Source organism: Manacus candei, unplaced genomic scaffold (genome assembly GCF_025592945.1).
Source record: "Manacus candei isolate 608988 ecotype Guabito, Panama unplaced genomic scaffold, ASM2559294v1 h1tg000035l, whole genome shotgun sequence".
Classification (NCBI taxonomy): domain Eukaryota; kingdom Metazoa; phylum Chordata; class Aves; order Passeriformes; family Pipridae; genus Manacus; species Manacus candei.
In genome coordinates, this window is record NW_026138083.1 from 5430828 (window position 1) to 5457441 (window position 26614).

The window sequence follows — 26614 nt, forward strand, 5'->3', positions numbered from 1 at the left end:
AATTCAGATGTGCAGAGTGTTTTGCATAGGCTGTGTGCTAGTTCCTTTGTCTTTCCACCAGGGCAAGAAATTAAATCCCAGCACTGACTTTCAGCAACCACAGAGAATGTCCCGTGTTCCAGTTTAGTACAGCACCTACAAGGCAATTCTTCTCCTCATGAATCACTCTCAATCCCTAACTTTTGTTGTTTATAGCTCAGGGGGAGGACCAGGTAAGGAAATAATCTTTACTTGCCCCCACTTACCGGTGATCAGGTGATGCACTATAATGTGGTAACCTGTGTCTGAGCCCTAGGAAATGTCCTTAACATTTACAATTACAAATTAATGGCATTCAGGTAGGTTGTGAATATGCTCAGCTCTCCAGTGAATATGGCTGCTCACCCTTCCCAGCCCCAAGTGCCATGAAAGCAGGTTGCTGCAGAGAAGGGTGTTTCATCATCGCTTCCTAGCTATGATTGAAAAAATACCATCGTTTTTACAATAATATTTTACAACAAAAGGCTGAAAGCAGCTTGTTGGAATCTCAGCTTATCTTTTTTATTATCTTGAACAAATACTGTGCTGCTATTTCTGTTTTTCTGGATCAGTCCTGACACAGGCAGGGACATGGTGTATATCCTTTCAAAACAATGGTGAGATTGCACTGTTACTTGGAGACTTTGCCCCAAGGAAAAACTTGCTTTTTGCAATTGTTTGAGCTCCAGCTCCACGGCTCCTTTCAATACGTGGGCTACAAAACCTCCTACGGAACTGGGATCAGACCAGCACAGATTGACAACCGAAATTAAGCTTAATTCTCTCATGCAATTTAGGCCTCTTTTTCAACATTGTACCTGATAGAGCAGTTCTCCAAGCCCAGTTCAGATGTTTAGATTAAGTAATTGCTGCTTAGCCTGACTGTGGGTGATGAACTGAAGGGCTCTGTTTGCACTGCAGGATTCTTATGTTGCTAAAAACATTCAGGTCCTTTACCTGGGCACATACTGAGGGTTTTCTGAAGGAGTTGTCTTCGTTAATTTATTTTAATCTGTTGATTTGGGTGGATCTCTTGCAATTATGTGCTTTAACAACAGCATATTAGTCCTTAATTTGGAAGTCTCCAGTATCATACACAGCTCCATCAGGTTTCAAACTCCTTAGATTTTTTTTTTTTTATGTTTTCCTAAGGGTTGAATCATTCGCAAGTATTTCTTGTTTTCTTTTTCCCATCATTTCTTAAGTTTAATATCCTGTCCATCTGCATCTGTTAAGAGTCTAAAATGCTGCCTTGATGTTGCATCTGAGTTTCATGTGTTGTCAGAGCACATTTATCAAAGGTTTGTTCTAAAGGCTTGTTCTCTGCTTACACCTCTTTGCTTGGCATGGGAACCTCTCAGTGTGATCTTAATGTGCCTATAGCTTATTGATTCAATTTGCAGATAACTACTTCTTTTCTTCCATTCAGACACCAGAAAATTAAACACTCCTCCCTTTAGGAATTTCTCATTCATAAACTCTACTCCTAAAAAAAAAGCAAGCCAACCACTTGTGAAAGATTAGTTAGATATAACCCATATTCAGGTTATAAAAGGGGGAATTTCCTCCCTGCTTTTGGAAAGTCTGAATGCATTTTAGGTTGTCCAATTCCTGCTGAATCTATGTATAATTTAGTACAGCTATTTTTAAGGATTGATCTGCAAGTTACCCTTGCCCTTGATTTGCTGCTCCCTCTTTACTGTTGCAGAGTGACCCCATAGATCTTTGAAAGCAGGGAATTTAAAAGATCTAGGTGATGTTAGCTGATGGCTATAACCCTTTAACAAGAAGGATTTATTTGTCAAAATTATTCTACAACTTTCATAAATTAATTTCTGACAAAGTACAAGCCTTGTACAATTTCCAGAACCAAGCAGTTCTTATCCAGAAGAGAGAAAAGGTCAAAAGTGGAATATACCTTTTTTTTTTCCCCTGGCATTTGCATCATATTTCTTGAGCATTCTGAAGAATGGGCTTGTGTCATAAATAATTCCTAGAGGGATCTTGCTTGTGGCTCCTTCTGGAGCCTTCTCTCTGATCTGTTATGCTCTGCTTCTGAATCAGCTGGTGAGGAATCCTTTTACAATTACCAGTTCCTCTCATTAGGTGACCTTCTGATTAATCTCATGGCAGTAAAACCACTCACTGGTGACCTGATGGTTTCTAAACACCCTTGAAATAGAGAGTTGAAAAAACACCTTGCTTTGAGCAGTAACCAGGGAAACACTGTTTCTGTGCAGCTTGACTGTATGGTGACAAATAAAAGGTCAATTATTGCTGTAGAACAGAAAAAGTCAAAATATTGAAAGTCATTGGTGGTAAAAGTACAACCAGAAGGAAGACACATCATTTTCTTTGGGGTCAGAAAGATTAAGGAGGAGAACAAACTTTTTTTTCCTGAAAAACCTGGAAAAAGTGAATTTTGTCATATTATAGTTGGCACAGTGCATAGGCCAGTGACAATACAGAGTTATACTTAATGCTGTAGATGTTTGAACTCACTTGACTCAGTGTAGAACATTTACTGATTTTCAGAAAGAAAAAGGATGGAAAATATTTAAATTTTCCTCTTTGTTTTAAGTCAAGATATTTCACATAAGGTCCTTGTGTATGTTTTATTTTAATTTTTTTTCCCCAAAATCTCTTGGCTGTGCTTTTGCCACCTGGAGATTGATGCTGCCTCCTATCAGTTATGTCACAACACCAAAAAAGGGCTTCCAAAGACATTTTTGAGTGGTCACTGGGATCTAGTCTATTTTTTTTTTTAACTGTTGACATCATCTGAGACTGTAACTAATTACCACTGTGATTAATTAGCCCACTTCTCAGGGAAGAGGAAACAGTAGAAAGAAACAGTCCCTACATGTTTATCCTGAAGAACTCAAGTTGTGCAGTGTAGGACACGCTTCTCTCCCAGTAGAACTGGGAAACGTGGTTCAAAATTGACTTTATTCAAATTGATTGTAAGCAAAGCAAGGCTTATAAACAGAGTCCCCAAGCTTTTGGTACCACAAAGACCATTCTGAGATGAAGCAGAGATGGCAAACTTCAGGCCAGCTCCTGCTGCCATCCTGGGGGTGTCACCTGTGTCTGCAGCTCTCCTGGGGGGAAGGAAAAGCAGGGTGACACTTCCAGCTCGGCTCCTTCCCGCCCAGCCCCAAATCCAGCCAAACCATCAGATGTTTCTGTTTTAGCTAAGCTACAATTAATTCTGACCCTGCAGCCCACATCTGCAGAGTAATCCCAGAAGTGGGAAACACTAATATGTGTCATGGGAAGCTGTTTCTCCAGCCCTGTCTGCTTTAATGATGCAGCACATTTGGAGTGGTGTCACCGAACACAAACTCACCGTGTTTATCCCCAGCAGCCCAAGTATTTTTTGTTTATAAGGGCTGGTTTTATGCTGTTTGAAGTGATGCAGTTTAAAGAAATGAGAGCACCAGGTAGGAGCCCACTGATTGTAAAAATCAGTATAGCAATAAAAAGTCCTTATTTGGGTGATTTGCAAAAATAGTTCACCATCTAATATGTGTTTGTTTCAAGGTTTGAACAGGTTATGAGCAGATGACTTCCCTTGACTGACTTAGCCCTGTGTTGGTTTTTATTCTGTTTATGTTACATGACTGGTTATCCTTTCAACATGCAGAATCTATGAAGTGTTTGATGTATTCGTATAAACAATTTGATTTCTGAAAGCATGTTCTGAATTAGATGCCGTTACTGTACAACAATACACTGACAACATTCTGAGAGCATTTAAAGCCCTTTGTTTAGTGACACAATGAATGTCATCAGACTGTTTCAGTAAGAATGCAGACATTAAAAACAGCTTGTAAAAATGAAGAGTTTTTGAATTCTAGAATTATGGGGGATATCAAATGAGCGCATCTGTTTCTGTCTTTAATTTTTCAGTGAAATGTTTTCCTATTGATTTTTGACAAATGTTTTTTTCCCATCAAATCAGGCACTCTCAGGTTTCAGTTTTGACCATCACACCTCTAAAAACAATATTCAGTGCAAATTTTGAGATTGATGTTTGAAAGCATGAAATGAAAGGTTGCTGTTCTTTTTGTTTGCCTTTCGGTTGTGGTACTTACGAATCACGAGTTGCTTCTTGCAGCCACACTGACTGGAAACACTTCATTTCCTCTCAAAGAAAAGCTACTATTTGCATGGAACGAAATGTCATCAGAATAAAAATAAAAATTGCTTAGAAACTTCTATAAGATCATCAAATCTATTAATATAAACAATGTACATTTTTCTTCCACTTTGTTCTGTTCCTCTCAATTATTTCTGTTGGTATTTGGTCTGTACTGTTTGAAGTGTGACAAGTGTTTGGTGTGTTTGTAGTATCTTAATTTTAACTGTTCCATTATATAATTTCAAATATGGTTCGTTATTTTCTTTTTTTCCATTTGTTTCAAGATTGGCAACTGAGACAAGCGTTGCCATTCAGAAGAAAATAATTACAAACTTTATCTCTTCTTGAAAAACAGGTCTGTACTTTGCATCTGTATCTATATATAAAGTTTCTGGAGTCAATAGAAAATGATGCCAGTTAACATGTAGCATTTGATAATTTGAATTTTCTTGATGTATCAAATACTTGTTGGTTGTTATAAGTGCTGAGCCATGAATAATTTACTGGCTTTCACTTTATAATCTGCAGCGTCTGCTGACTTTGAAGTTCAGTAGTCAACTTAAAGTTTGCTGGAGCTGACTAATGATTCACCAGAGATTTTGGAGAGATATTTTGTCATCCATTTAAAGCTTGGAAAGGTTTGCTGTTGCAGCCATCTGGTAATTCTTGGTTCTCTGGAGGAAAGAGAAGCCTTTTGATACAATAGATCAAAGCATTCTGCTCTTTCAGTGACTGATACCTATAAGTAACTTAGAAGTTTCTCAAAATGATTTCCCAATGCCTGTCTCATTTGCCAAACTTTTGCATTCTAGCTACGTTCCAATATTGGTCATGAATTAGATTTCAACTGTATTTGAATCATTATTTTAATACCTTTGTGCATAATTTACAGATCTCAGTGTTTTGTAAACCCAGAGGTTTTTAATTTACCAAATATGCTGTCATGATTAATAAAATTGATGGTAAATCTTGTTCTTTGTGCTAATTGTACACCAACAGCTGTACTTGTGTTATACCATAAACCTGACTTACAGACTGTGGGTGATGTACAACTAAAACTGTATATCACACCATTTTTAGAGCTAATTCTGTTAGCAGTTGGAATTCTGAGGTTGGGGTGTGCAGATGTTTGGCAGGGAAGGGCAAACATGGAGAGACTGAGTGAGGACAGGAAGGGAGCCCTGCAATGGCCACTTGAAAGGAGCCAAATCTCCCTCTGGATGGTTGGGGCACATTTGAGGTCTGTCTGGAATCAGGATGTTGTTTCTGTTCCATCAGACATTCCGGATGTGCAATTGCCATGACCACACATGTCCAGTCTTCTCGAAGAGGGAGTTTATTGCATCACAGGCAGCCAAAGCAGAATGATGAAATTTGCTTTTCCCTTCCCTGTTGTTTGATTCAGGGGTGTCTGACTGAGATTTGGTGCTGAGTTAGAGTAGGAAAAAGGACCCATTAGTTTGAAATACTCCCTATCCCTGTGCAGGGAAAGAGGCAGGGATGAGTTAGTGCCCAGTGGAACTGGGATGTGTTTGTGCCATTCACTCTTCCTTGTATTAGTTCATTGTAATGACTGATGTACTGAAGAAAGAAAAGAATTAAACCTCATGTGTCACATTGTCCTCAATGAAAGTTAATCAAGGAACTTCAGAAATAGCTGATATGCCTTGGGATGTCACCTATATCATCCTAATAAGTATAACTATATATATAACTACATATAACTATAGTAACTGTAACATCCTAACAACTCTATATAGTGTATATAGGGGGAGCCTTATTATTTAACCATTCAAAGGATAGCATTGCCTAAATGACAGATGTGGTAACTGCCTAATATTCATTGATAAATCCTTCAAAGTTACTGTTCTTTACATTAGGTAGGTTAGAGAGGAAAAGACCTCCAATAGGCCGAATTTTTAAAGAATTAGTACAATTAAAATGCAAACTAGATGACTAATATGGTACCAGATTTTCAGAAAATAGAGTGATGGGAGTTTGGTGAAGGAAATTAAACAAAATTAAAATTTGCTTGAACTCAGATTTAAAAATGTCATTTAGATAGCAGGAGAAAATTCCATGTTCTTATGCTTGTTGCTATTGTTTAAAGTTTTCAGTGAGCTCTGGTGCTCTTGTTTCTTACGAAGTCCACAAACAATGATAAAGTTGTAATTCCATCCTTCATAAACTTCCACAGTTGAATGTTCTGCCTGCTGTATCTTGGAATCAGATGGATATGCTTACCTGCTTGTTTATCTCCTTGTCTGTGTCTGTTCCACATGTGCTTCCTGGCAGCTCCAGTTCAACTTTTTTTTTGTCTGTTTTTTTTTTTTTTTTTTTTTCTAGTGTGGGAACTTTGCTGTCCTGGTGGATGTTCATATTTTGCCTCAAGGCTCCAGTAAAGACACCAGCTGGTTTTCAGATCATGAGAAAGAGGTACAACAAGTATCAGTTCTACTTCAAAAGCATGTGGCTGCAGGGAAAAAGTTGGATTGCCTTGAACTGTTCAGAATTTTCCAAGGCTTTGAGAATATTGTTACTTATACCTTGCCATCAACGATTGCTGTGGGACCCCTTAGTCAGCCATATGTGCTTTTTGAGCCACTCATGACCACTTTAAATTTGCTTTTTAATTTTTAAACTCTGTGGGTGTACACATACATGTGTATGCTGTTTGAATTCTTGTGACTTCTCATTTTAAAAGCACATTTTTCATGAATGTTTATAAATTATCCTGAGTGATATAAAGCAGATTGTGACAACATGACAGGTATCGTTTGTTGGCGAAATATCTTTATATTAACTGTTTTTTTCTCATTCTGAGAAGTGTGAATGGGTGCAAGAAAACCCAGTAAGTATGAATGATAAACTATAGTAGAACCATTGCATCACATGAAAAGAAACTTTTTAAGTGTATCATTTGTGTATCCTGGCGAAATGGTGGAAAATCACAATTCTGACTGTAACTTTCATCAGGCTGTGTGTGATTTCTGCTCCAGTCTTGTGATGAGTTACTGGCAGGAGTTTTCCCCCATGTCAGCCTGTGTGGGAACTTGAGAAGTTCCCTATTGAAAACGAAGGCAGGACATGTTTGGGATGCCTGTGGACTTTCCCGCAAGTCTCCGTTACGGTAATTTTCAGCAGATACTTTTCCTAATAATGCCGTAATTAACCTGTCACTGCAGAGCGTCCCTGGACCTCTCTAAGCTTAAATAAAATTAAAAGAAACAATAAATTAATATCCTGAGGGAGCAGAATATTTAGCAGCATGTGGGTCATCAGATTTGTGCTTTATTAAGCAGAGAAATAAGAAAATAGGGGGGAATCTTTTAGACTTCTTTTTTTCTGCCTAAACGAAGGCTCGTTACGCCTTCTATTTATAACCAGTTTTGCTCTCTGAGTTTTAAACGTTTTCAAAATGTATTTTGTAAGGCTGCCAAGACAAAAGATATGAATTTCAGGAAATTAGATCATGATTGATTTAATAAAGAGGCATGACAGGGCAGCCTTCATCGCGTTTCTGGGGCCGCACGTTTCGAGAGAAGCACAAAGGTTGCATATTTTCAGCAACTGAGAAGTGGGAGTCCAATAGCTTTGCATTTGCTTCCTCCAAGTCCCAGGCAGGATCTTAATGTAAGTGGGGCAAAAAGGTCTTAAAGAAGAAATATGCCTTTATATATATATTTATTTTTTTTTTTAATGAGAGCTTCCATGTGCTCATCACAAGTGGTTTTGAAAGATCTTTGCGCTCTTAGGTCTGTGTAGTTCTTTGTGGAGAACCATTTAAATAATGTTTCCATGAGCATAAAAGCTAAAATATGTTCCATGTAAATGAAGGAAGTGCATGGTGATGTTTATTGGTGCAGAAGGAACCAAATACACACCATGTTTCTGCTGCTTTCTAGGCCTTTTCATTCTAACCTGAACACAGAGTCCTGTGCAGGAATGTGTAATGGGATCACTTTAATGAGTTAAACAGAAGAATAAGTAAATATAGTATTTTATAATTAGACTCTACAAGCAGAAAGGAAAATGTATTTCTTACTGTAAGGAGAAAATACTGGCTGTGGTTGACCAATATATTGCCCTGCTTTCATTAAGAGCAATGCATTAAAAATTTGTTACTCTGCATACTTTCTACATTAACCAAAAGGAAATTTCAGGCCAAGATATTTAATTTAGATACTGCTAATATAATTTTGTCATTACCCAAACACAATAAAAAGGTAAAATTGTAGTTTTGTGTGCCACCAAGTATCATTTCTGTGAGGAAATAGTTATGAAGAATGGAAAATGAGAATACTGAGGGAAAAGTCTCAAATATGCGTGTGAGTATCAAACTGAAAACTTATTCTGGTATTCGAGAGATTAATTTTTGTTTTTACTCCAAGTTATTCTTTTTTTATGGTTATTCTGGCTGAAGAGTTTGTTCTCCCTGAGTTGTATGTGGTTTCACTGTGCTTTCTTGAAGAAGGTATGAGAAATATGAACAGTTATGTTTAGGAGCAGAAAAATCAAAATGAATTAGAGAAATTAAGTTGCTGTGACCTAATTTGCTCCAAGTCTTCCTCCCCCCAAATTACACTGAATTGAAGCAAAATATCTGTTGTGGATTGTAAGGATTCTTGCAGAGAAATAGTGTCTTGACAATTCCTGGGAGGATTTTAGTAATATTTTTCTCAAATACCTAATGTTGTGATACATTTTAACGTGTATTTTTTCCTACATTGGCTGCATATGAAACCAATTTCTGATTAAAAAACTAATAGTACTGTAATATAATGTATTTCATCTGCCAAGTGAGAATTTCATCGTGTACTTCCTCTCTTGTTTTATAGAGAAATGGTTTCATTCCCTCCTTGTTCCCATTTGTTTCCTAATTTATGTGCTTCTCCCCTCAGTACTGACTTGCAGATGATGTTTTTCCTTTTAATGTGAAAGAGGGTGATTTTGTATCGATTTCTGTAAATTTAGATCTAAGCAGGCCACTGGTTACTCTTCCAGGAGCTCTGCAAGCTGCTGGAAGAAGTTGTTGCTTCAAGAGTCCAACTCTACTTGGAAGCACGAAAACAACGTGGTCAGTGGAAATCAGTGGAACGTGGAGCATCTGCTCCTTTGTTTCTCACAGGTGAAAGAAATTATTTGACTTGTCATGAAATAAAGGAAGGTAAAGTATAGTGGAAAGTACTGCTCTTTTTTTTTTCCAGGAGAAATTTGCCATCAGGAAGATTTTAATTTAGAAATAATATCTTTGCTTCTCCCTCTTGTGGCAACGTATCCAGTCTCGAAGAGTTGCTGTGATGTGATAAATGACCTTCTGACTTCACCAGTGGAACTGCAGCCCCAATGACCTTGGGAGTGCAGGAGAGAACAGGATTAAGAACTTTTACCCAAATGGAACTGATTTTTTTGTGTGTGTGAGGGTGGTGAGACTAATAAGTGCAATTTCAGTATATCCACCTTTCAAACCAAAGATAATGATCACTGGAGCTTGTGCTCTGTTACATCAGCTTGGGGGCTAAATGACTTGCCAATTTTTGTTTAATATCATTTCATTGCAGTCATAATGGTAGGTTTTACAGTTGATAGGCTTATCTGTTGGTCTTATATCATAAAAGCAATTTATTTTTAAGTAGTTCTTTGGAAAAAAATGACTTTTTTTTTTTTTTATTACTAGCACGAAGCATGTTATAAACTTGTCACAGAAAAAAGGGCTGGCCACGGTTTGTCACATTCCTTAAATATATTGAGATGGATCACTACTGAGCTATGGCTTCTGCAGTGAATATTGTTACATACTTACAATATCTGATCACTATACTCATAAATGGTAAACTCGATGTATGTTATATTACCAATTTTAATTCTGAACAAATTGTTTGCTTCTCATAATGTTTTCCATTATTGAAAAGGTATATTCCTATGGAATTCCAGTTGGTGGTTGCAGCTTTAAATGCTATTGTCAACAATAATGGGTGGTTTTAATGAAGAAAATGTGGGTTGCATACTGTATGGTTGGCTTATTATTGCAAAATTTTAGCATATATGGGAGCCAGATTGTTATGGCACAACAGGAGGGCCTTTTCCCACCCCCAGGAACACAAAACTGCATGAGCAAAAGATGCTTCTGATCACTAAAGAATTTCTAAACCCTTTTTTCCTTTCAAGTTGTAACTACATTTTATCCCTTTAAAATATTATTGATGTTTGTCAAACACAGGAACTTTCAGACCTTTTCTGGTTTTTAGTGAACAAATAGAATTTTCTTGCAGTGAAAGCAGAGGGACGTTACAGAAGGTGGGATCAGAATTTCTAAGACTTGTTGAGGTTTTTCTGTGTTTTCTTTTATTGAGGGATGTTTTTTATTCTTTGTTTCCTGCCTCAGTAAAAAGTAGGTTTTTCAAACCAGTGGTTTTATAAGGTAAAACTACCAGCCACAATAATTGTTTTTATATATGCAGACAGATGCAACACTGATTTGTGGGTGTTTGTGAAACTTTAGGGTCTTACATTTTCTTTTATGTCATGAACTTTTCAGTAAAAATACTGGTATGCTGTCCCAGGGTTGTGAACTGATCTTCTGCTTGACTCTTCCCCTTGTTTCCTGAAAATGAAAAACTTAAGGATATGCATTTGAGGAGGTCATCAGTAATATCAGTGACAGTTTTAGATTAAAGATATTTACTTTGGATGAGGCAGAATTACTGTTCCATCAGTTTTCTGCTGTTAACCTCCCCGTCATTAATTAACAATAAAGAACCATAGGAAGAAAACAGGCTGTGATAACGAACGTTCATGTTCAACTTCATTTCCAAATCCAGCTCTTTCCTCTTCTCTCAGCCTGCTTTGCTCAGGGCTGTAATTTGTAAGAAAGGAGTGCTTTGTTCAGGTCCAAGAGTCAAGTTTATTCAAGTTCTGCTCAAGTCTGTTCTTACCTGGGAAGGAAATAACAGAAGAGGTGGGTGTTCACTGGGACCTCCCTCTGGGGACTGTTTCAGGTGAGCCCGTTGCCTTCTCTCAAACATCCCCAAACCTCTTGTGTTCCCCCTTCCTCTCTGGGATCAGGGGTTCTCTTTGTGGAGGACAGTGAGATGGGTTTGTGTTTGTCACGGAGAGGTGAATCCCAGCTCCCAGGCCAGCCTTTGCCTGGGGTTTTGTAGCATCCCGAGAAGTGTGTGTGGCTCACCGGGGGCACACGCTGAAGGTGCTGCTGGGGAGATGTCTGAGCTGCAGCTTTTGCTGCATTTGGAGGTTATTAAAACTTCTTGAGCTCCTCAAGCCGAATGTGGTTTCTTTTTGCTCAAAGTTATGCAAGTCTGTGTTGAGTTTCCCTGCTGTAAAACCCCTGCTATTGCCAGGAAGTTTGTTTCTGGAGGAGGAACCTTAGGATGGCTATTAACTGGTTATTTACTATTTTGAGTATCCCAGGCCAGCATTCCACCCCCATTTGAAGTCACATCTTTTCAGGTCAGTTTTAATGTGCACATTGCAGGATGTATTCAAAATTTAGTTGAAAGAGAATTATTGGACCCGTATTAATAAGATTTTAGACTACCTTTTATGTCAAGGCATGATGTATTAGGATTCATTTCAGAACTAGAAGCCAAGCTATCTTACTTCAGTGAACAGATCTTATCCTTCTAGATCTGTTGAGCAGAGGAGACTTGTTAAACTATTTTGAAGAGAAAATTTTCACCTATCACAATTTATTTTTAACATTAGTGTCTGTAATATTATAATATTACGTTTAATGTTAATGCTATTTAATACCACTTTTCAGTTTTGTGGCACTTAATATAAATATCCATGCAAGTTACTTGTTAATTTAGGTTTCTTTTTCATTTAAGTTACACCCACACTGCAGTGTGTGGTGGGTCTCATACTGTCTCATTAGGAAATCTGTGGGTGTTACACACAGGAGAAGAAAGAAAGAAGGAAAGAATGGAAAAATGAGAGAAAGTAGCCAAGACAAGCAAGTTCTTCCTATTCTTCCTTCTGTCTGAACAATTTCCCCACCCCTCCCAAATGGCCAGTATGAACAATTTGCCAAAGTAAGCTTTAATTTAGTCTTTGGACATAGATTTTGGTATAAACTCTCTGTTTCCTGTGTTTAATTAATGCCCAAACGTGTTTGACTTCGGTTTATTTTTATTTTTAAGAGAAACTTAAAATGGGGAGGATTTTCACAGGTTGGATTTTGCCTGGATGGCCAAAATCATGCAAGAAGGGCTTTGGCCAGGTATGGTTTGTGGTTGCATTATTTCAAATTTCCTTACAAAATGGCTGGTTTTGCTCAGGAGCAATGAGAATGAAGAGGAGACTATAAAGAGGCTTGAGTATTAAATACAGGAGAATGGCAGAGGGAGGGCTGTGAAAAATAAGGAAGGAACAAGGTTTACATGGGCACAGAGGAAACAGAAAGGAGAAGTGGAAAGAAAATATGGCTGGTACAAATGGTAAGGTTAGAAATGGAAGGAAGGAAGAAGGGATATTGTAAACTGACCTTCTTCCCCCTCTTGAGGGAGGAAAAAGTTAACTGTGTTTATCATACAAGTAATTTTCAGATCTATTCTCATTCCTTCCCGAGCATCCCTGTTGTTTTTCTTGGCTTGGGGGTGGAACATTTTTGCTCTGATTTCAGATCTTTTTATTGTACAGTCTCTTCTGCAGTGAAAATAATTAGAGAGCTGTCACAGGGCACAAGGAGCTCCCAGCTTGATTTTATCTGCTTTCCCTGGGATTGTGGATATTGGTTTTTTATATTTTTAACTTTCATTTCTAAGGGAACGGGGCTTATTGTGATCATGTTTTCTCTGTCCATCTTTTCTCCCAGTTACTTTTTGCAAAAGTGATTGTACTTTATTAACAGGTAGAAGTCTCAAATGTTAATTTTTCAGACATTAATTTTTGACAAACTTACTAAAATGAAAAACTGAAGAAAGTACAGAGCTATTTTGAGTAGTTCAGCCTTACAAAGATCTGGAGTCAAAGTTCATGTCTTATTTAGTATAAAGAAAAATGCATAAGATGCAGTTTCATAAGAAAATACATTTCTCTTGCTTATGAAAGGATTTTTTTGGCTCCTGCAAGCGCACAAAAAATATACAATAAATCATGGTGGTAAATATTCCAAACTCTTTTGGCCTTGCATTTTAGTTTGAACATTATGATGTTTTTAAGGGAAACACCCTTTTCAGGCTGCCCCAGTTTGCTTTAGGAGTGTTCACTGTTACTGTAGGACATGAGATGTGTAAAATATTCGTAGGGTTTGTTCCACATTTCAATCCTGTAGCAGCAAAACTGATTTATTCCCACCCTCCCTGCTGTTAACTCTCACTCCTCTGCTGGGAAACAGTGATTTGTTTGGGTTTAACCTGCATCTTTTCACCTGTCTTGCTTAAAGAGCAGCTCTACAACAATTTGATGGGTGCAAAGAGAGGGAAAAGATAAGCACAGGGCACTGAGGAGGAGTCTCTTAAATGACCTTTGATATTTGCAGTTGCACACTGTAATATCTGTCTCTCAAAAGAAATATACTGCAGCTTCTCTGCAGTGCACTCACTTATGATTTGTGGCCAAGTCCTGCAGATCTGTGTGAACTTTAAACTTACATTCATCTGTCTGTGACAGCAGAGCCTCATAGCTCTCTGAAGTATGCAGTAACTTATGCAATAACTTAGGAAAAATGTTTTAATTTTAATTACTTTTTTTTCCCTTTTTTTTACAGGCAGTTAATGGGGAATAAGGGCATCTTCTTTCACCAAAGCTTTTCTTTCTAGAAGATCAAGGTTATAATCTGACTTTTTATTTTTGTTTTTGTTCTCAAGGTAGAGGATATTTGGCAAGAACAAAAAAATCTCCCCATACTTATGTGCTGTTTGGGTGTTTTCTTTTTTGTGAGGTGTTTTTTTTCCCTTGCTTTAGATTGTAATACAATAGAATTGGGAAAAACTCCAAGAAGGACAACAGAGATGATCTCAAATGAGGAAATGCAATAGAGGGAACAGTTAAGTGTGCAGGGACTCTTCAGCCTGGAAAAGTATTTTTATATAGTTAGTATTGTATTGAAAACAACCCAAGAATTGTTAAATTTGTTGTATTCTTGTGAGAAGGAAGAATTTGATGTTGGTTTTGAAAACAGCCTTGACCTGTAACCTTTAATTATTATCTGCCTTAATGCATTGTGTTGCTTTTTCTTGTTTCCATCTTGTTGCCATCTTTTGTCTCTTGCTTCCATATAATTTTTTTTCAGTTTATGAAAAGAAAAAAACAGTATGAAAATTACTCCTGAGTATGTGTGTGCAAAAAACCCCTGTGTTTACATGCACAAACAGCTATTATCTTACACATCTATATAACCTATAAAGGTCTTTCTTTATCATCCAAGTAGTTCTGCATAGGAATTTTGCTGTTAGTACTTGAGTTTATGCAAAGACATGTATATTTATGCAAATTTAAAGTTTATCTTTAGGGTTTTCCTTCTATAGTTAGGCAAAAAATCAGCATCCATTAATCATGTGTCTTTACAAAGGGGAATTATGGCTCAGTTTCTCAAAGCTGGCTCGAAGTTAATAGGCAATTAATCTCTATCAGTTAAAAATGAAGTTTAGGGGACTGCTTTGATTCAGATACTGCCAGTTAGGCAAGATGAACCCCACCTTTAATTTCTGATTTGATACTCACCTGAGAATATCAAAGTGATTCCCATCTAGGCCAAGGAACATACCTTTTGAGAGAGCCCTTGGCATCCTTGTCCCAGGTGGGAATTCAGCAATTTTGTAGTGCACATGAAGTGAATTTGAAGATCTGTCCCTAAGCACTTGCTATTCCTTGTTTGACTGCCTGATTCTTTGCAACATCTGTTCCTCCTGGAGATGCTCTTTCACGTGTTCTCTATGTAGATTTTAAAGCTTCTGGATTTCCTTGGAAGCAGGAATGCAGAGGATATCACTGTGGAAGTGTTTTAGCACTAGGCACAACTGGAATAGGAAGCAGATATGTTTGTGAGTAATTTTTGAGTGCTCACTGTTTGTGATGAAATTTTCTGATCAATAAATTTGGCTTTAATCTATCTTCTCTCATCCTCTGTGAACATGGCAGGTAGGATTCCTGCCAGAAGCATTTTAGAGATTCTGTGGTCTGAACTCAGTGTTCAAACCCCTTGTGTTGGAATGTCTCAAATCCCAGAGAAGAACTGATGTGGTCACTGTGATAGACCTGACTTTCCTCAGCTGCCTGACCTTTACAAATATGTGTGTGGGATATCTGGAACACTCTCCTGCCTGGAACATCCACAGATAAATAGTGAGGGCAGTTTAGCATCATAGCTGCATTCTGCTGAAGGAAAGCATTTGTGAATAATGTCTGAATCCGGTCAGACCTTTTGTGTTTGGCTAAAATTTTAATGCAGTATGAATTCACCTGTAGGGTTTCATTTTTTCCAACTTGGGTGCAAAGGCTTGCACATATAACATATAAGTACAGTGGGTTGCATTGTTTAGGTGTGTGCCAGGTCTGTCACAGAATCACAGAATATTCTGAGTTTAGAGAGACCCACAAGGATCATCAAACTCCAAATCCTGGCCCTGCACAGGACAAGCCCAAAATCACACCATGAGCCCAAGAGCATTGTCCAAACACTCCTTGAGCACTGGCAGCCTTGGGAAAAGGGAAATATGATTTCTAAAAGAAAAGAAAAACTGTATCTATTTTCCAAAATTTGACTAGGCTTAATAGCTTTTTTTGCCTTTCCATCTATTTTCTAGTTCAAGTAAAAAAACTAAGGGTTGATTCTTATTTTGAACTTAAATGTCAGGTTCCTTTAAGAAAAAAAAAAGTACTCTTTATTAAATGTTTCTAAAGAGAGCAATATTGTTTTGGTTAAAATGTAAACCAGAAAGAATAGGGATTTGAAATAAAACCTAAAAGAATTATGATTTCCCTAGAAATGTTTAGAGGAATTTGCTTAATTGCAACCAGAAGTTTGACCTGGAAGTGTAACGTTTTGACCTTGTAGCTGTCTGGCTTCCTAAATGTGTTGTTTTGCTCTCTTTAAACTGTGAGAAAATCTGTTTTACACATCTTTAACCCTTGCATTCCATGGAAGTCTCAGTGTAAAAGTCCCCAAACTATCAGCAGCAAAGGAAAACAAAAATCATCATGATACTTTAAGGGAAAAAAAAACCCACTCATTGCAGCTTCATGTTGAACATTGAAGTCCTTTCTATTTTCATTTTAACTGGAAGTAATTGCAGGTGTAATTTTAGTGTTAAATATGAATGGGAATTTCTTTTAAACTTTCCATCTTACACAATAATACTCTCCTTTGTTCTTTTGTTCTCAACTTTCATTCTCATATGACCAAGGTAGAAATTACAGCTTTTTAAATTGCAAACATTTTTGTGGGTTTATTCGTATTTGGAAAATTTTTAGAAGACTACAGAAATCTGTCCAGATAGAAATGGAGGGCAAATTCCTGAAAAAATTATGCATATTTTCTCCATGTAAGTAGTTCAGTGAGAGCAGTTCTGGATGTTTGATTCACCACTGAAGGCACCAGGTGTGTTGTGGTTATTACACACTGAGAATTTCTGTGGACTACAAAGGCACAAGTGTCAGACCACAAACAACACTAAAACAGCAGAGCTTTGCAGGGCCATGCCTTAATTTATTAAAAAATTAGATAATGACATCAAAAAATTAGTAGTGTAGCAAATAAGAAAAACTTTTACTTGAAAATAGGAGGCAAAGAGTTCAATGTCATTTTGACTGTGTGTTGTGGGCTTAGAAATTGATGTTTTCCATCAACTTCAAACAGATCAGAGGTGTTCTAATGCAGGGCAAATGACACATATTCAGGGAGAAACATTCTCCCTGGGAAATATTCACTATACAAACCCATGTCTAAATGTCAAAACTTGCTTTAAAGAGGATAGAAAGTGGCTATCCTGTATTTGTTTACTGAATATTTCTCTTATTCTTTTAATGAAGATATTTAGTTTGTTGAAGGGTTTTTTATGTGCACACATGGGTCGTAGGGTATGGGCAATGCCTCTCTGTTCTCTTCTATGGCATGAGACAGGATTGTGTGATTTGGTCTGTTGTATAAAAGACCTTAAATTTGCTATTTTATGCTGAGAAAGGGGATGTTCTATGTACTTTTTTTTGCCCTCGGCATCTGTTACACTGATGTCAGAAATGCAGGCTGCTGACCTGTGGGATTCAGGTGGTCCCTTACAACACAGTGTTCTCAGTGAGCCAAAATGAGTGGGTTTTTTCCAGACCATTTTGCAGTCAGTCTCCAGCTCTTTGCACCACAGCCAGAGCTGAGCTGGTGGCGCTGAGCAGATAATCACAGTCATGGTTGTTCTTGGTGATGTCCTCTTTGCATCAGAGCTTGTGAGAGCAGAAAGAGGTAGAGACTTACTTGGAAACAGAGCCTTTCAGCAGCTGACTTAATTGTGGACTATTTGCCAGCATTTAAAGAGAGAAAATAATACACAAGGCTCCATTGTGGTGACTTTCCACCTATTTGCTGTGCCCCAGAGTTTCCTTCTCTTCTGAGTTGTTACAAATCTAACAAGAGTCTGTTGTGTGAAAAGACAAAACCCCACGAACTCTGGCACAAATTGCTTTATTCAGAAACCAGCATGAAAGTGCTGGTTCAAGTCCACACTTGTCTCTAAGAACTGACTCTCTTTTGAAGTGTCCTCTAGATGATAGGCTAGAAGAGGAGTCATGACCATCCATGTCCACGTCTTAGCTCCACTGGGCTCTGCTAACAGGAGTCCTCAAAAAAAAAATTAAAAATAAAAGAAAGACAGACAAGGACACTTGTGATTACCATATATCAAGATCAGCTTTGAAGAAACCACCTTTTCATGTTCACATGTTCTGCTGAAGAACCTACTACTGACTTTTTATTCCCTCTCATTCTCTCCCGTCATGTCTCTGATGGGGCTTTTTTCACCAGGCCCAGAGGTTTTGTAGCCCTGTGACACAATACATTCCTGACACTTTTAGTGACCCTTGTTAGTGGTAGAGTCATGGCAGCTGTGGGAGCTTTAGGGTTAAAACCTTTTTTCTCTCTTGCAGAAGTTATTTCTTATTGCCAGGGGGAAAAAAAAATAGAGTTGGAGACCTGTAAAAGGGCTGATTGACTTTATTTGAAAATCTATCAGCATCATGGTGTTGGAACTCACAATTATGTTGTTCTGATGAACCAGTCACATTTGGTAAATTCTGAGAGGCTCATTTCCCCAGTTTGGTTGAGTTTTTGTGCTCTAAGAGACTTTGCTTTGTAGAGATTCGTGACACTTAAAATACAAAGTCCTCCATTTCAAGTATTTCATGGCATCAAAAAAAATTCCTGGAGCTCATTGGTTTCCTCAAGGAAAAATGACAGAGACAGTTAGGCTGAAAGGACATACTTTTTGGAAGATGGATGTGCTGTATTCTGCTTTTCCTAATGCCCTGTGAGTCAAACTTGGGACTGTCACCGTGTCTGTGTCTCGTTCTAGGTAGAATCTGCTTTACTTTTATCACTGTGAGGAATTCAGTGATTGTTCCATTTGGGTACAGCTTTGTCTGGCCAGTTTTTGGGAGATAATTGGCTTGATGTGCAAATGTACCATCAGGCAGTTTAACTGAGCTGCTCCATCACAGTACAGACACTTGGAAGAGACTTTGGCTTCTCCTGTGCTGCTGACTTGTCAGACAGTGTTTACCACAGGCTTTGTTTTCCCATTCTCTCTGCCTTTTGGCTGGAAACAACAGATGCCTTTCTCAGCCTTTCTCTTGGTTGTTGTGCTCATTCCAGTGGTTAAAGAAGTCCAGGCACGTGGCTTTCTCTGGAATACAGTTTATATGTTCAAAACAGGGAGCGTTTCTAAATAGCTTTCAGTTCCTGTGTTAAAGCCCGTCACATGCAATTAATAATGTGGTTATTGAGTCTGAGATCAACAAAAAGGTGAAATCAGATCTTGTCTCCTGTTAGACAACGGTTGTCTGTGGTAAAGGTGCTCTGACCATCAAATCTGCTGGTCTGCATTGGTCTCCCTGGATGCAGTAGCAGGTGGTGCTGGCTCTTACTGCTTGTGTGTTAGGAATGGCTATGGACAGGCTGGGTTTTCCAGGGCTGGATCAACCTGCCTCTCCATCCTCAAGTGTCAGTGAGGGGAAGATGGTATTTTTCCTCCAGAGCTGGTGTGTTCTCAGGACCTCCATCAGGGGCATTTGTCATCTTGCAGCCAGATGGTCTCAGACGTGCTTTTCTCCTCCGTTCTCTCCTCCAGAACAGTGATGACAGCCAGGCTAAGAAATGCCTTATCCTGGATCCAGTTTGGCCAGTATAGTTCTGATTTTGCAGTGAATTCCTCACCTCTCCTGCTAGAGGAGAGCCCTACAACCCTACTCTTGGATTTCACAGAATGGCTCAGCCCAGTTTTCCTTTTAAAGGCTCATATTCTCAGTGGTTTAGACTGTGTGCTGTGTCCAGCTCCCAAGGCTCTGGTAGCAGAGAGGATTCTGCTGGGCTTATCCCATCCCATCCTCTCCTGATCAGACTCCTTGAAAGGTTTGTTTTCTTGTCAGGGACCTTAGTCCCTGATAGGAACTTAATCTCATCCCCAGGTCCTTGGTGGGATGGATTTCTCCCCTATTTGTGTTGGTGACTGGCCTGTATTTGGAAGATTTAGCAGACAGAACAGCAGCACTGATACTAAAAGATATGGAAGAGTAAAGTGAAAAAAAAATCAGTAATCTGGTTTTGTCTGCTCTTGGTTTAAGCTACTGGAAGGCACCCTGGAAAAAGAGGCAAATTATATCACTGAATTTATTTGCAGTTATAAGAGTTTGCAAGGCCAGACCCTGCAGCAATACCCACTCAATACTACACCCAAGGACTGTTTTTTGTTCATTCTTTATGTATATAAATTTGATGGCCTGGATTTTTTTTCTTAGTTTTTAAAAAAAATGTTTATGGGCTTTATTTTATGATGATCAGTACACATTTCCCTGTGTACTTGTGTTAATTGCTTTCTTTGAACTGAAGGCAGACTGGATGGAAAGGATGGATGCCATCCTGAGATGTTTCAGATGTTCTGAAACCCACTCTTTGGTGTGTATAAAACCTTGAACTGGGTGAAGATGCTTCTTGTTATTAAATATGAAGTGGATCCCAGAAAAGGCTGAGGAAGATTCAACAACTTTTTATATCTGATGTCTTGCATCTGCTGTCCTGGTCTATACTAGACTTGGCCTTAAAATTATGTGCCAACGTTTGCTTTTGAATCTCTTCTAAAATAGAAATGGCAACCTCCTCTGGAGCACGTGGACATTTTGTTTTGGGGAAGAAAAGCTACAGGATCAACAGTAGGTTTAGAATAAGATGTTTGGGTTTTGTTTTGTTTACAAATGATCGGGACTTTTGATTTTGTGGTGAATAATTCTAAGTGGAGAAATGTGAGTGCTAAAAAGCAGTGTAATAATACGTCTGTGGAGTACTTTGAAGATGAAAAGCTCTATATACTGTAAACATTATTACTAGTATAGCCTAATCTGTGTGGAAAAATTAATCTAGCATGAGCTAAGTGTAGATTTTTTTTTTTAATGTACAATATAGTGTTTCAGAAAGTCTAATACAGCCGTGTATTTACTTTCACATGGTAACATAAGAAATTTATCCTTTTATATTTTTAATATGTGGGTTGCAATGGTTGATTTTGTTGTTACTTTCCAAATGTGGAGTCAGTCCTAATCCACTGCAACCTGTCAGAAACGTGAAACGTCTGGGCTGGGAGAGAAAATTGCTGTATTTTTAAAGAGGGTGTAAAAATCCTGTGCGATGAGAAATAGGTGCCTGGGAGATATGGGAATGTTTGGGGGGGTCAGCCATCCTTCTCAGGCTTGTGCTGTGGCTTGGGAGAAGACTTGAGAGAACTCCAGAGCCAGGCAGGTGCCAGACCGTGGTGGGGAGGGAACACCTGCCAGGCTGCTCCAGATCCCTCAGCACTCTGAGGCGTTTTCCCAGGCTCCCAGAGGAATGGTCCGTAACAGCCGTGGGAGAGGGCTTCCCACTGCTCCACACTGCACCACAGCAGCCTCTTGGCAGCTTCTGGAAGCTCCAGTCAGCTTGGCTGGGATTCCTTTGGAAAACAAGTGCTGCTGGATAGTCTCACAGTAAAGAGCTGGTGTCTGATGTTTCCTCTTGGTGTCGTGGGACCACGAAACACAACAAACAGGGCAAATTCCTGTTCCTGCACAAGGCAGCGCTCACAGGGGCCTGTTGCAGCTGGAACTCAACTGTGGCTTCTCTAGAACCTCCTCTGTCCAGTCATATTTTGGATTTTGGGGTCTGTTTATTTCATGGGGTTTGAGGGTTTTTGGTTGTTTTGTTGTGTTGCTGTTTTTGTTTTCCTTGTTTCTTTTTGGACCCTGAATCTGATCATTTAGGTGCACAGTTTTGAAGTAAGAAAGAAAAAAACCTTCCACATCACTAAATACAATTTTATTTCCTTTTCTGGTAATCCACAAATGGAGGTTTGTCGATGTTGCATGGTGAGGAGGAAGTTAAAGATTGAACCAACTGGGCTTGCTGAGCCCAAGATCTGTGAACTTTCTACGCTACTGGAAGCAAAATTGTCTGTAGCTTGAGGTTCATACTCCTTCTTAAAAGGAGTTAGTGATGGATCATTTGGTGTGTGTCAGTTGGTCCCTCCTTCCATGATATCACGGACAGCAGGTTTTGGTCCTTGCTGAGATCACACTGGCCCTGGAGCATAACCCACTGCTTGCTCAGAGCCAAGATTAGGATCCATGGTGGACCAGTCAGGAATGAAACTCATGCTGAGTGACTGTGTAGAAGCTTTAAAAAGCTGCAAGTTGCATGGGGTTGTTCTTGCAGGGCTTATTTTTTTATTTTTTATTTCATGAAGCAGAGTGGTTAATCGGATAATATATTTCTCCTAAGGGAAGCTGAAAGAGGATATCACTGTTTTTATTGTTCTGCAGTAACTCTGGCAACTTGAAAACTAGGTTTTGTGAACTCCAGCTGACTATGGATTAAATCAGGTGTCACATACAAGAGGGTTTCACAACATTTGATGAGCTTTGTGATACTTTCAAAATACAAGTATCTTGAATACAATGCATCTTAATATTTTCTCATGGTTAGCAACAAGTAACAGCAAATCATCTGTTCGGGCCTTTTCAGCCAAGTAGTAAATATTCATGCAAACTAAAATGATTTTCTAGTGTTAGTCCCTCTGGGCTGAGCTTATTAGCTCAGGTGCAACTGCCTGTGAAGGCTTTATAAGACTTTCAGACTTGAGCTGATGCTGCAAAAATAATGTGTATGGGTGTCTTGATCTCTTAGGTAATTATTTATTTGTCAGATTTGAGGTGGGTGATCTTCCACAGAACAGTGGCTGACTCAATCAAGGGCCTTTAAGAAGAATTTGAAACTTTGCTCAGTCAATCAGATATGATTAAACACTTAACCTTTCAGAGAAAACCAGGATAGCAAGAAAACTGAACAGATATACCTGTCACTGATTCATAAAAGAATTGCCAGAGTGAAGTATGCTGCTTTTCCCTGTGAAAAGCAAAGATTCACATTTTTTCAAAATTCCTCTCAAGAAAAATACATTTGGAGTATTACAGACAAATGGAGGTGGGAAGAAAAACTTTTAATATTTATTCTCTGTTTGAAGATTTGTTTTCCAAGTTGTACTTTTAGGATTGTTACTTTTTCAGCATTCCAAGGCCACAGTGGAGGATGCTTTTATCACACTAATAACTTGTTTATATATAGGGCAAATTCTTTGATTTGACTTAACAGTGTTAAAGAATTGTAGATGCCAAACTGGAAATAGCTAAAAGTAATTTTCCTTAATTGTTCTCATAAATATACAGTTAATAAAGCTGATGGATTCCATCCAAATTTTTCTCTAGTGCTCATCATTTTCAAGGGATGGTTCAACTTGTCACATCTTGACTTGATCTCTTAAGGGAAGTCAAATTTTGGGTATCTTCCTGAGGGGAAGGGAAAAAAGATGGCTGATAAATTTCAAAGGGATTGATTGTGATCAATAACTGTGGTTCTTAATGAGGGGTGATGCTGAAAACAGCACTCCATGGGGAGCTCCAGAGGATGGTGCAGACCCTGCAGCAGAGGACGTGCGTTTTGGGGCTTATACTTAGAATTAAGACCTGCTTGGCACTTGCTCAGTAGAGATTGAGCCTGGAACAAGCTTTCTTTCTTTTTAAATGGTTAGGTTAGAAGAACAGCAGTAGCACTTAATATTCTACTTTTTGTGTGGTAATCGCACCAAGGGCAGCTGCCTGCCTTAGAAGCAGCAATAATTTAAGTCTTGTAAACCCCATCCAAGTTAAGGGAAACACCTCTAGCCCTCTTTTGCACTTTCCTTTCAATGAGGTGCACAGAGAGAAGGGGAGGACGAGTCCCAGTTGCCGGTTTTTTCCCCTTTCAGCGGGAGTCAGGTTGCTAAATACCTTGATGAATCAAGTGCTAACTGATTTACCCAGGGTCATTTGGGAATTTAAGTGGAACAAAAGTAAAAGCTGAATTTCCTCAGCCACAGTCCGATAGTCTCTCCTCTGTAACATAATCCTTTCTGCCCTTTCCTTACGCTCCTGGTGCCCAAGGATTTCTGTCATTCTTGGGAACAGAAGCTGAGGAAGCCTCTGTGGAGCTTACAGGTATCTGCTGCATCAGCCAGGCCAGCCCTGTCCACTTGGAGATACTGAGGGCTTCAAATATCTGCATTTCTCACCTAATTCAGTGGAACTGGAGATAATTAAGCCCTTCCATGTTTGGGTTTTTTTAGAGCTTTGAGTTTGTCACCTTCCTCCAGAAGGCAGTTGAGTAAAGGGGCATCTGTAATACTGGTGTAGAATATGTATGAAAACAGGATAGTGGCCATGACACCGGGCTGTTAAGCAGATGACAACTCTGATAATTCATTGACTTAAATTTATTTATGGGGTTGGATTCCAGAACTCGATGGTTAATAATTTCTGTAGATTTTTGCCTTGTATCATTTTCTTGAGACTCCAGTATGAGAATTCAGCAGTTTTTTAAAATCATTCCATTAAAGTTACGTTTTCCTTTGTGTTCTTGAGCTGCTGCCTTCTCTCAATCCTGTCTTAGCAGATGTGCAACACTGTGAGACCAGAATGGCCAAGATACCCTTATACTCAATATTATCCCTTTGCTTTATGTTGCAGCCAACAGTCTCCACATCACTGCCTACTTCATGAAGAGATGGGTTAATCTCCGTTGCGCTTTAGGGAAACGTTATCGTGGTAAGAAATCGGTTTCTTACAGAGTTACTTAGAATTTTGTATTCCTGGGAGGAAGAAAGAGAGCATAAACTAATACTTCATGATATTTCGGTCTACTTAATCAAAATCCAGGGTTTTTTTCAGAGAACATCTCCTAAAAACAACAGCAACAAAAAAGGGAAGTGTTTCTTAAGATAAACTGGATTTTTTTTTTAATTCCATTTCAGATCTGTTGTATGCCTTGCCCCAGGGTAATCAGCTCAACCACACCAAATTCTGTGAATACGATGAGACTCAGCGTTTTACTGAGTCTCTGCAGGGTGAATCAAGCAGAGGTTGCAGCATGAATCACTTCATTATTGCTGGAGTGTCTTGTGACATCAGTGGTGCAGTACAAGTGGATGCAAGAAAGGCTCTTGTTCACCTCAGAGCTATAAAATCTCTGTGTAGGTGATGTCATTGGACCAGATTTTTTTCCATGTTTTCTCAAGCCAGGATGCTCTGTAAGGAAGTGATATCAGTCCTGTCCTGCCAACAGCAGTGCAAAGGAGCTAAAACCATCCTTGCCCTTTGTGTTGACCCTTTTGTGTTAAAAGAAAGCAAAATACATTAAGTGTCCTTAAAAATATTGAATACTCGAGTGGATAATTTTAAATGATTTCTTGTTTTTATAGAAATTCATTATATTCATAAATGTTTAAATCAGTCTTCAACTAGTTGTTTTCTAAGTCCATATTGGTTGAAAAGATTGGAGTGTTGACTTTAAATAATTCATCTATTTTCATGTTAGAATGGAATAGCAGAGTGTCTGCATTGGAATATCTACATTGTTTGCTGTGTATTAAATTTGGACTGTTTTAAAGCATCAATGAATACCCAAAGATACTTTCATTTTGTTAGCCAGCAGGTGAGATTGTTATAAAATGTAACAACAAAAATGTCTAACTGGAATGAACTTGCCCTACTCTTCAATCCTACCAAAAAAATCTATGAGATCAACCTCATGGTTTTTTTCTGCAAGCCTTGTTTCTTTCTTGTCCCACAAAATAGGGTGTTATGGCTTGGGTTTGAAGTATAACAAACTTTCAAAATTTTTAACTCCCTTTGTATGAAAACAAAACAAAAACCAGCAACAAAAAAAAAAAAAAAAAAGCAGAGCTGAAAATATAAAATCTGAAGATGTTAATCTGGAAACAGTTTCACATGTCAGACAGCAAAATACCCAGCTGTGCTCTTCCCATAGCATTGCCAGGTACTGAATAAAGCTTTGCCTCATCAGTTGGAATCTGAGAGCCCTTCAATTGCTAATTCTTTGTAAATAGAAACTTTGTTGTGTTCAGAACAAACCGTGTGATCCCGAGGAAAACACCTAATTTGGTGATAGTTCCCTAATTTGTTTAATGACTTCAAAGATCTCTGCAGTCAGAGTGTGGAAGGCTGGAGCTGGGATGCCAAGTCCCGATTGAATATGTTGTGCTGTGTTACAAAAACAATTTACAGCTTTTGTGATGAAAACAGGCATCACCAGAACAGAAAGAAAACCATCATTAAACTGTTTGTCTGTTGGTTCTGCCTGTTTTTTCTGTTCAGAGGTGCAGGTGGACTAATTTGCAGCCTTGACTGTCCTCTTGGGAACTCAATTTGCTCTTCTTATTGATTTTTTTAAATGGTTTAAAAAAACAAAATAAAAGGGGGGATGGCATGTTGAAGAGAGCAGGTAAAAAGCTAAAGGGGTGCATGAAATGAGTTAATGTGCAATTTAAAAATATAAATAATTTCATTTACTAAAGTAACATGTCTATATGATGTCATTGTGTGTGTTTTTGAAAATGGTTATAATTTCTGTAATCTCCTTTTCCATTCTTTTTGTGTAGAGCTGCGTGTGTTTCCAGAGAAATTTATAGTTTGTGTCAGTAAACTTGACTTTGATCCAAGTGCTTGGACAGGTGAAAATGATGTATTGGTACGTACAGAACGGTTCTGTAGATTTTCTGGGGTTTTTTTATAGGGATAAGATGATTGTTTATATATATATGTATTTATTCACCTATTTGTGACTGTCATCTTAGAACCAGAAAGCCACATTAACAGTTGGGCCAGATTATTCAAGGGGACAACCTGCAGTGAGCCTAAGGCAGAGAAAAATTG

At 38.5% G+C, this 26614-nt stretch overlaps 1 protein-coding gene across 10 annotated transcripts in view; it reads left to right on the forward strand.

Moving 5' to 3' along the window:
* SLX4IP (SLX4 interacting protein) overlaps positions 1–26614 on the forward strand; it is a 76170-nt gene that overhangs the window by 28481 nt on the left and 21075 nt on the right. For all 10 annotated transcript variants that reach the window (XR_007905370.1, XR_007905371.1, XM_051792798.1 and 7 more), the window contains exons 4-7: positions 6509–6598; positions 9167–9290; positions 24410–24487; positions 26341–26429. Coding sequence is in view for 8 of the 10 variants with exons in the window: in XM_051792798.1 (XP_051648758.1) it covers positions 6509–6598; positions 9167–9290; positions 24410–24487; positions 26341–26429 (381 nt within the window). In the remaining 2 variants the exon portion in view is untranslated. The remainder of the gene's footprint in view (positions 1–6508; positions 6599–9166; positions 9291–24409; positions 24488–26340; positions 26430–26614) is intronic.